Source organism: Odocoileus virginianus, chromosome 28 (assembly GCF_023699985.2).
Source record: "Odocoileus virginianus isolate 20LAN1187 ecotype Illinois chromosome 28, Ovbor_1.2, whole genome shotgun sequence".
Classification (NCBI taxonomy): Eukaryota; Metazoa; Chordata; class Mammalia; order Artiodactyla; family Cervidae; genus Odocoileus; species Odocoileus virginianus.
Genome location: NC_069701.1, coordinates 40,670,293 through 40,679,431, shown reverse-complemented (window position 1 = coordinate 40,679,431; position 9,139 = coordinate 40,670,293). Strand labels below are relative to the sequence as shown.

The following is a 9,139-nucleotide window of genomic DNA, read 5'->3' as shown; positions in this document are numbered from 1 at the left end:
TCGGTGGCCTCTGCCTGGTTTTGGGAAAGTGAGATCATGGGTCAGCCCGGCGTAGCCAGGTAGATGCTCCAGGCGGGGACAGACCGACCAGCTCGCAGCCCGAGCCGAGAGGCGGGGCAAGGGGCCTCGGGGCGGGGCCGCGTCCCCGCCTAGCCCCGCCCAGCGCCGCCGCCGCCGCCGCCGCCGCACGCGCCCTGGGCCCGCGCCGGCGCCTGCTGGGCCCTCCGGCGTGCCGTCGTTACCCGGCCTGCCCCGCGCGGCCGCCCTCGGAAGTGAACTCGGCGTCGCGAGTGGCCGGGGTTTCCGCGCGGTGTGGCCTCGCGTGTCCGCGGCTCCATCGCGGGGCGGCGGAGCCCGACGGGCGGGGGCTGGTCGGCGGCCGCCATGGCCGGGGAGCAGGACTTGTTAGACGCTGTCGTGATGGCAGATGAGAGGTGGGTGGGTCGGGGCCCCCCGCCCTGGCGTGTTGGCTCTCAGCCTTGGGGTGCGGCCCTGCGGGAGCGCCCTGAAGCCGCAGAGGCGGCCGGCGCGGGAGGGCCCAGGATGCTGTTACTTCCCCTTTACTCGTCGGCTTCTCGGGCTAGCGCCAGGCACCCAGCTGCTCCTCCGGGGCTGCCTCCATGCATCTGCTCGGCCTCGTGACTGCCTCCCTCCATAGACGCCCAGTCCTCGGGTGGGGCGGACCTCTGCCATCTGGGCGCTGCCCACCTCTTTCTTGTTCCTCAGTGGTGGACAGACGGCCGTATTCACGGACAGGCTCATCTAGGTGTCAGGCGTCATCCTTTTCCCTCCTCAGCCCCTGGGCAGCGCCTAGGGGCTATGACAAGGAGCGGGGCTCTTGGCTGCTTTGATGGCCGTCTTCCAGTGCCTGGCCCGCTTGAGACATCGATAGACGACCGTGAGAAAGAGGGAGCAGTAAGCGATCAGTCGCTGACAGTTCATTTGGAACTTGCTGTGAGCTGCATGCTGAACTAAGCCTTGTACCCCCGTTATCTATTTTATCCCTACTTGTGAACTAGATCCCGTCTTTGAGATGGGGAGGCAAGGTCACTCCCAGGGCGGGAGCCAGGATAAGTGGGAGTGACACACTTGGCCTCACTGGGGGCTCCAGCCTGCCCCTTTCACTTTGGTGGCTCGTGGGTTGTGCTGGTGACAGTTCCACTGCCGGCCCCTGTAAGTCAGAGCCTTTATTCTCCCGCAGTCTCTGCAGGCATGGTACGCTTTGCAGTGACCTGATGGCACTTCTCCCTGCCTGGCTCCTGAGGTGTGATGGAAAGCCTGGTGCAGACAGCAGTTTCCTTTGTCTGTTTGTTTTGAAGCAAACAGTCTAGCTTACAGACTCACAGAACTGGGGTTGCTGACTAAGTCACTGGGGAGATTTGAAAAAGCAGGTTCCTGAGCTTTACTGAACATGAGGGGCGAGGCTCCTGAATTTGTATCTTTGGGATTTTCCTGTTGTTTCCAGTATTCTGCCCAGTTTGGGAGTCCCTGATTCAGCCTGGCTTCCTCATTGTGGAAGAGCTGAATTTGGCTTCAAGGCACACAGCAGCTTGAGAAGCAGAGGCTTCAGGAGCGGCGGAGCTGACATTGGACCTAAGCTTTATGGCTCAGCTTCTTTTGTTTTCTGTGATACTAGGTCTCGTCTTGCAGTCTGGGTCGCGTGGAGGAGAAGAATTTTTCCAGGAAGAATCCTCGTTCTCCTGTTTATTTACTCAGTCTTGCTGCTTCTCCATCGCAGGTTTCACAGGGAAGGGTACCGGGAAGGCTATGAAGAAGGAAGCAGTCTGGGTATGATTGAAGGGAGACAGCACGGCACGCTCCATGGAGCTAAAGTCGGATCTGAAGTGAGTGGGGACCCCCCCCCCCCCCCCCACTTAGAAAGGAGTCCTGTTCTTTTACTGTTGACAGTTTACCTTGATGGTCGGTATGATCAAGCCACAGAAGCCACAGTTTCAGGCCTCTTAAAGTGGCAGTAGGCCAGATAGAATGTGATGGATTCATATCCTAGGGCAGAGCCTGCAGAGCATGTGGCTGTGTGGCGATGACGCAGTCGGGTGGGCTGGAGGAAAACAAGTCCCCCGTCACCTCAGTGGATGTCAGGCCTCCTGCAGAGAGTGAGCGCCCTGTGTCGTGTGACAGCATGCCATTTGTATTCACACTGGAATTCCATAAAGTCCCCGATTTTCCTTTTCTCCTGCCTTTTGTGCTGGATAGGCCCTCACTTCCAGGTAACTGGCCATAAACAGCCAAGTCAGAGGCCATCAGAACTGTATTAGGCATCTTCGGCTTCAAAGCAAATCAGCACAAGCCACGTGGCCTTAAGACAACCAGTGTTACTCATTTGACAGAGGTCCTGGGGGTCCGTGGTCCAGGAGCAGCTGAACCAGCTGGTTCTGGCTCAGGGCATTGATGCTGGAGCTAAGAGTCAGCCAGGGCTGCCAGCCACTCGAAGGCTTGCCTGGGGCCAGAAGAGGTGCTTCTCAGGTGGCCCGCTCCCTCGGCCGTCTTCAGCGCGTGGACGTCTCCATAGGGCCGCCCGAGTGTCCTCCTGACCCTGTGTGGATGGCCCAGGTGGGCAGGGCAGAGCTGACATGGCCTGTTAACACCTAAACCCAGAGGTCACATGCTGCCTCCTCTTCTGTGTTCTGCTCATCATGGCCACCCGATACAGTCGGGAGACCTCGCAGGCACACGTACCAGCGGAGCGGGGAGCTGGGGCCCAGTGGGCCACCTTGGAGGCTGGCTGTCCCGCTGATGACTTGACCTCTGACTTCCATTTCCTGCTCCAGGACAGTACGAGAAGAACGCCCTTGCGCCCCCTCCTGCCCTCCGCCACCTTAGTTTTGAGAGCCTGATAATTAGATCACATACAGCGCTCGGTTACTCATCACACTCTTAAATGTCTCGTCAATTCACAGATCGGGTGCTACCGAGGCTTCGCGTTGGCTTGGAGAGGCCTCCTGCACGGTCGCGCCACTGAGAGAGACAGGTAGAGCTGAGCCTCCTTCCTTCTTCTGCGTTGGGGCCGGAGTTGCAGCTCCATGGTGCACCCTGATCTCGGGTGGTTAGAGTCCCCGTCTCCTCGTCTGTAGCACAGAGAAGATAATCGGGCTGAAGGAACCTCACGAAATTGTTACGAGGTTTACAGGAAATAGTACCTGGAAGGTGCTGGGCCCGTTTTGGGTGTTGGATGAACACCTACTGTTTTCCCAAGAGTCCTCTGATCTCCCCCGCCTTTTCCCTGGAGGCCTCCAAGCATTCGGTGACGTTCAGCGGCCCTGCCAGTCAAGGCGGGTTGGAAACGATTTCATCTTCTCGTTTCCCCTGAGCTTTTGATAAACGGAGCACAGTAGTCTGGGTGTGATCCAGGCTCAGAAATGGTGACTCCGTCGTCACCGGGACTTTTAATGTAGCCAGAAGGTCCATGTGTTTTGCCGTATCAGCCTGGAAGCACTAAGGAGCCTTTAGCTATCCTCTGTAGCGTTTGTAGCCTTCTGAACCTGTTCTTGCGGGGTGCCGCTTCCCGAAGCCCCGGGACCGTGTCCCCACCTGCGGTCTTCACCCTTCACCCTTCCGTGCGAGTCTGTCCTGCTGCTCAGGGGAGTGGACGTGGGGCTTCAGTGGCTGCTCTGCGTCATTCGGATGCCCGGTGGCTTTGCCTGGCCGGGAAGAGGCTCCAGGAGTGTGAGTGACAGAGTGCAGAAGCTGGCATTCCCCCGTCCATGTGACTTGTCATTTGGAATGTTCTGAATTTCTAGAATTTGTGTCACCACCATATTCACCTGTCGGAGCAGGGATACTCGAGACAGAGTCTGGGTGATCCTGGGGTCGCTGCTGTCTGAGCTGTCCCATCACTGAGCAAGTGGGAGCTGACCAGACTCGTCTGTCATGCAAGGCCACCTCTAGGGGGTTTTCCTCTAAAGACCCAGCGGGGTGGCGGGGTAACCAATGATCTGGTTGGGACGGTGGGTGGCGGCCCTGGGGGCGGTCAGGGCTGAAGGTGCCTCTGCACTCCCGGTCCCGAAGGTGGGCGGGACGCACCTGGAATGGAATTCCCCAGTAGCCTCCGCTCTCCTTGCGCTGGTGTCTGCAGCTCACGGAGGGCATTCAGGTTCCTGTACCTGGGGGTTGCCAACTCACACCCGGGGCAGGGGGCCCCCCTGTCCTAGAGCCGTGCCCCCAGGCTCCATCAGACGGAGGGTCGCGTGGGTTGTGTCAGGGCTGGTGGGAGCCCTGCTGCCCCCACCCCACCAGCAGAGCCTGGTGGTGTTGAACCGCAGCCTAAACCCCTTTATCTTAGAGGAGTGATTTTTGGATTTTCTGAGTCTCTATAGTTTTTTAAAAAAAGATAGAAGGCGGGCAGAGGCCCTTCCGCTGCTTTATGTTCCAAGTAATGATGTTAAAAGAGAAACGCCAGCCCTGGATGTCCTCACTCAGTGAAGCCGGGGACTCTTCACCCTGGAGAAGGTGGTGGGAGCCTGTCTCAGCCTGCAGGATGGGGTGTCCAGTGGGTGACCCTGGCTCTCTGACCCTCCCCGAGATGCCCCTGCCCTCCCGCAGGCCGGTGGAGCCCCGTTTTCCTTATTGGAGCCTTGAGCGGGCCACACCCCCGGGGCGTGCACCAGCCTTGACCGTTCACTGGGCTGAGTGCATCTGGTGCAGCTGCGGTGACCGGCTGTCGGGCGGGGCTGCTCGCGGAATTGAGAGTGGGTGGTGGTCCCCGCGTCCAGACACGCACAGCCGTCCCCACGTGTGGGCACCTGCCTTCCATCTGCTGGAGACTGAGTGCCTCGGCGCTTTCCTTCGCTCGCTGTGATGCTACGCGGTTGTGTTTTCCCCGAGAGGCAGCTGTTGCAATTCTGTAAACTGGTTTAAGAGCAGCAAATGTGAGCGGTCCTGGTCGCTTTGAATGGCTGTCGCTTCATCCCAAGGATGAGTCCTTCGAGATTCCCTGGAACAGATACTAGTATGCTCCTGACGCCCGGTGATCGAAGGTGGGCAGGGTCGCTTGCCCGTGACCCAGAAGGGCGCCTGCCCTCCCCAGTAGGAGCCCTGGCCTCCAGGGTGTGGTGGAGACTGACGGTTACTCAGCGCTGTTCTGTGACAGGTCCTGGGCTTTCTCTGAATTACTGATCCTCCTGAGCCTGGGAGGTGGCCGTCAGGGCCCCATTTTACAGATGAGGATGCCGAGGCCCAGAGCCGTGAAGTCCCTGAGTTCCTTAGGGCGATCCTGCTCAAGGCTGAGCCCCTCGTTTTTCTGGGGAAGGGGGCTGAACTCAGATAGCAGACACTGTGGATGGAGCAGGCTTGGTGTTTACCTGCTGTTAAACTCCCCGAGGGCCTGAGTGTGAAGGTTCTAGATCCGAGAAACCCCCCAGATGGGAACAGGCGTGGCCATGCCCTGCGCTCTTTCCTTCTGGTCCTGTGCTCCGGGGTCAGGCCTGGGGACTGGTGACCTGGGTGCTCGTCGCGTCGCCTCGACCACTGGTCCAGGCCGCAGCCGGCCCGGCGAGGGCGGTTCTCACTTGACGTCGGGTGCAGGGGTGGGCAGGCGCCCGTTGCCAGGTGAGGGAAGGTTGTTGAGTGATGACTGAGTTAGCCGCCAGCTCCTGAACCCCGGCGTGCTCAGCACCACTGCCTTGAGGAGCGCGTCTGGCGCCTGGCTGCATAGGCCGAGCCTGCCGTGCCGGGGACTGAAGGTCTTTCTTTCTGTGTCTTACAGCAAAAAGATGAAGGTCTTAGAGGCATTGATTGGGATGATTCAGAAGTTCCCTTACGACGACCCTACTTACGACAGACTTCACGAAGACTTAGACAGAATTAGAGGGAAGTTTAAGCAGGTTTGTGTCCCGGGTGTTTCTTGCTGATCGGGGTGCCTGTCTTAGACGTGGCTAGGTGCCCCGGGGCCCCCTTTGCTAACAGTTTTGGGGCCACCCATGCCGTGTCTTTGGTCCATAAAGCAAGTTCTCATGTACCTTGATGTGAGGAAACCAGATCCATCTGGGGAGCAGGTGCGAGGACCCCGTGGAGGGTGGTGGCCTCGAAAGAGAAGTCTGCACTCATCTAAAAAGCCACCTTTTTCCTCTTGTGTTTCCAGTTTTGTTCATTACTGAACGTTCAGCCCGACTTTAAAATCAGCACGGAAGGTTCTGGACTTTCATTCTGAGGACGACAGATGAACAAAGACAGGACATCAAGGAGCAGATGTTCGTGTGTTGAGTGTTGAAAAATGTGATTAAAGGCATTCAGTGAGGAGGATTCATCGTTTTGCAGGGTCGGTTCCAGTCTGGCCGGTGAAACGGCCCCGTTCCCTGAGGTCCCCCTGCGTGGCCTCCGTCCCCCACCCTCCAGGGGCCCCTCCGCACAAGCCCGTCCCTGGTCAGGTCCTGTCTGCCCCGCAGTCTGGGCGCGGCCCTGGTAGAGACCTCAAAGGCTGCTCATCTCCGCTCCAGGGTCCAGGCCGCCAACTCATGGGTCCCCGCCATCTATCTGGCAGGCCTGGCTGGATCCAGACCTGGCTCTGGATGGAAGAGACACCCCTGTTACTCCCTAGGCCTTGGTCAGTGCTCAGAGGGGCCGTTTTTTAAAAATGAGGAGACAGGGTTGGCTCTGGAGGAGTGATGGGTACTGTGGCGTGTACTGAGCCTCGAGATGTGCCAGTGCTTTGGGACCTGCTCCTGGTGTTTTATTTCATCCCTTCGGGAGCCCACGAGGTGGGCATTATGCACGGTTTATAGAGGAACCCGAGGCCTGAGAGACTGCCCCATCCAAGGGCTGGGACTCTGGCCGTGGCATTCACCGTGTCTCCTGGTACCCGGCCTGGGACACACGCCCGCACCCACAGTCCGCGCTGTGCTCATCGCCTCCTGTGCCCTGGACGTGGGCATCCGGCTGAGAGGAGGAGAGGCCGGCCCTGTCCCTGGGGAGCCAGGACACCTCCATGGACGCGAGCATCCGGCGGAGAGGAGGAGAGGCCAGCCTTGTCCCCAGAAGCAGGGACGTGCCCTTCCACGTCCCTGGGTGCGGGGAGGTACCCTGCCGTTAAGAACGGTCCCGGGGGGAGATCTGAAGGCCGCTGCTCCGCCTGCAGACACCTTGGGGTCGCTGCGAGTCCACTCCAGCTTTTACAATCCTCCCAGAGCATTTGGGTGCGCTCTGCTCCTCTGGCAGCTGCTGAGGGTCCCTGCGGGGCCTGGACGTTCGGCTGGCCGGGCGCCGAGGAGGGAGGCACGGCTTCTCGAGGCTGGTGGACACACTGCGGCTCTGCCCAGCTCGCCATCCACGCGTCTCGCCATGTGTTCCTGGCCTGCAGCCTCTTAGCTCTGGGTGGGCTGGGCCTCAGCCCGCCGTCGTCACAGAGACCGCCAGCTCATCTCCGTCCAGCGGGGTAGAGGGCGCTGTTGTGTTCCTGGGCAGAATTTTGTGTTTCCTTGGATAATGTATTATTTTTATAATTAGAGAAAAAAAAATAAACAGCATATTTTAAAGCCCAAGTCTGGTTGGGACCTTTCTGATGTGACTTCTAGTGAATTTGTTCCTTCTTCCATGGTATTTGGGGGGGGAGGAACCAGGGTCGCACGGGGCAGCCCCCTCTTGCGTTTGTGTCCGGCTTTAGTTAATCACGTGGAGGCGGCTTCTGTAGGAGGGCGGTCTTGCTGCCGCCAGCCCCCAGCCCCTCGCATGCGTCCCCGCTGCCCCCTTGCCCTCCTGCCCCGTCTTGGCCTCTCCGTGGCCCCGTGTCAGGCAGACCCGCAGCAGCCCGTTCCTCTCCCCCATCCCGAGGGGCTCAGCTGCCTTGTCACTGTCTTCAGGGCCCCTAGACCCTGAGCTTGCCCTGTGGCCGCCCGGCTCTTTCCTCGAGAGCCGATACCCCATGGCCGGGAACCCTCGGTCACCGGAGAGGCGTCCTGGATCGTACAAACAGTCCCTGCCCCATTGCTCGCACTCTGACCCCACAATGCCGCCTCCAGCCATGGAGTCCAGAAAGCTTGCTCTTCTGGGTGATGAGATGGTGGAGGACGCTGGGGGGCTTCCGGGGAAGGTCACCTCACTCTTGAGGAGACGGGATCTCTTTTGGAAGTTGTCCCATGGGGATGTGATACCAGACTTTTGACGGGCAGGTCCTGATGGAGCCACCCCTGTGCCTGGCAGGGCCGAGCCAGGAGGACCCCCTGACCTGATGTTGTCACGAGGAGCTGTGCCAACCAGCCCCCGAGGTGCCCACTGGCCGACTTCGAGTTCCAGGAGCCTTGTGCATGCCCTGCTCTGGGCTTCCCGGGTGGTGCCAATGGTATAAAGAATCTGCCTGGTGATACAGGAGACGTGAGAGACGTGGGTTTGATCCCCGGGTCGGGAAGGTTCCCCTGGAGTAGGAAATGGCGCCCCGCCCCTGTCTTTCTTGCCTGGGAAATTCCATGCCTCTGCAGTCGGGTTTCCATGCCTTGCTCACCATCTGCCACATCCCGTCCCATCTCTTCCTGTCCACCTGACCCTTAGGTTTCACCAAGGGTTCACCCCCTCTCTGGGGGGCTCAGGTTTCCCAAGGCCTGCTCACCCTTGCCCCATTGGAAATCCCCTGGCGTGTTCTGTGTCGCGTTACCAGTCAGCCAGGACTGCCACAGCAAATGCCCCACACCGGGAGCCTTTAACAGATATCTGCTGTCTCCCAGTCGAGGCTGGAATCCAAGACCCAGGTGTTGGCAGGGCTGGTCCATCCTGAGGCCTCTCTCCGGGGCATGCAGATGGCTGTCTCCTCCCCATGTGCTCACGTGGGCGTCCTGTGTTCTTCAGGATTGCAGCCCTGCTGGGTCCGGGTCTACCTTGATGACATCTTCAAAGTTCCCATCTCCAGATACAGTCACATTCTGAGGTCCTGGGGATCCATTCTCCACCATGAATGTTGGTTGGGGCATCATTCAGCCCATAAGATCCACCCTGTCTGGCTGCCTGGACAGACTTAACTTGGAAGAGAAGAACGCCATTCCACTTAAAAGTTGAAGTTACTCCGTTTGGTTTTTCTTGAACATTATAGTTGGGAATAAGCAGACTAATCTACCTTCCAGCTGAACTTATCCTTTGGGGCTACGCTCTCAGGCACTGTGATGGCTGAAGGGTTTTGCACCCACCCGAGGTGGGATTG

At 59.2% G+C, this 9,139-nt stretch overlaps 1 protein-coding gene across 2 annotated transcripts; it reads left to right on the top strand.

Moving 5' to 3' along the window:
• The first annotated feature begins 261 nt into the window (after nucleotides 1-261).
• Nucleotides 262-7,493, top strand: LTO1 (LTO1 maturation factor of ABCE1). Of its 2 annotated transcripts, XR_011484426.1 has the most exons (6): nucleotides 262-434; nucleotides 1,739-1,844; nucleotides 2,919-2,989; nucleotides 5,723-5,840; nucleotides 6,098-6,906; nucleotides 6,974-7,493. XR_011484426.1 is itself a non-coding variant. In XM_020900359.2 (5 exons), exons 1-5 carry the CDS (start codon nucleotides 385-387, stop codon nucleotides 6,164-6,166), a joined length of 414 nt encoding a protein of 137 aa, XP_020756018.1. In that variant the 5' UTR covers nucleotides 262-384; the 3' UTR covers nucleotides 6,167-7,493. The 2 variants fall into 2 exon arrangements, 1 of the variants encoding a protein (XP_020756018.1); XM_020900359.2 differs by having other exon boundaries at nucleotides 6,098-7,493.
• The last annotated feature ends 1,646 nt before the right edge of the window (nucleotides 7,494-9,139 follow it).

Coding starts and splice junctions, on each gene's coding strand:
- LTO1 (XM_020900359.2), top strand. CDS start 385: ATGGCCGGGGAGCAGGACTTGTTAGACGCTGTCGTGATGGCAGATGAG. Junction 435..1,738: donor GTCGTGATGGCAGATGAGAG/GTGGGTGGGTCG, acceptor TCTCCATCGCAG/GTTTCACAGGGAAGGGTACC. Junction 2,990..5,722: donor CGCGCCACTGAGAGAGACAG/GTAGAGCTGAGC, acceptor TGTGTCTTACAG/CAAAAAGATGAAGGTCTTAG.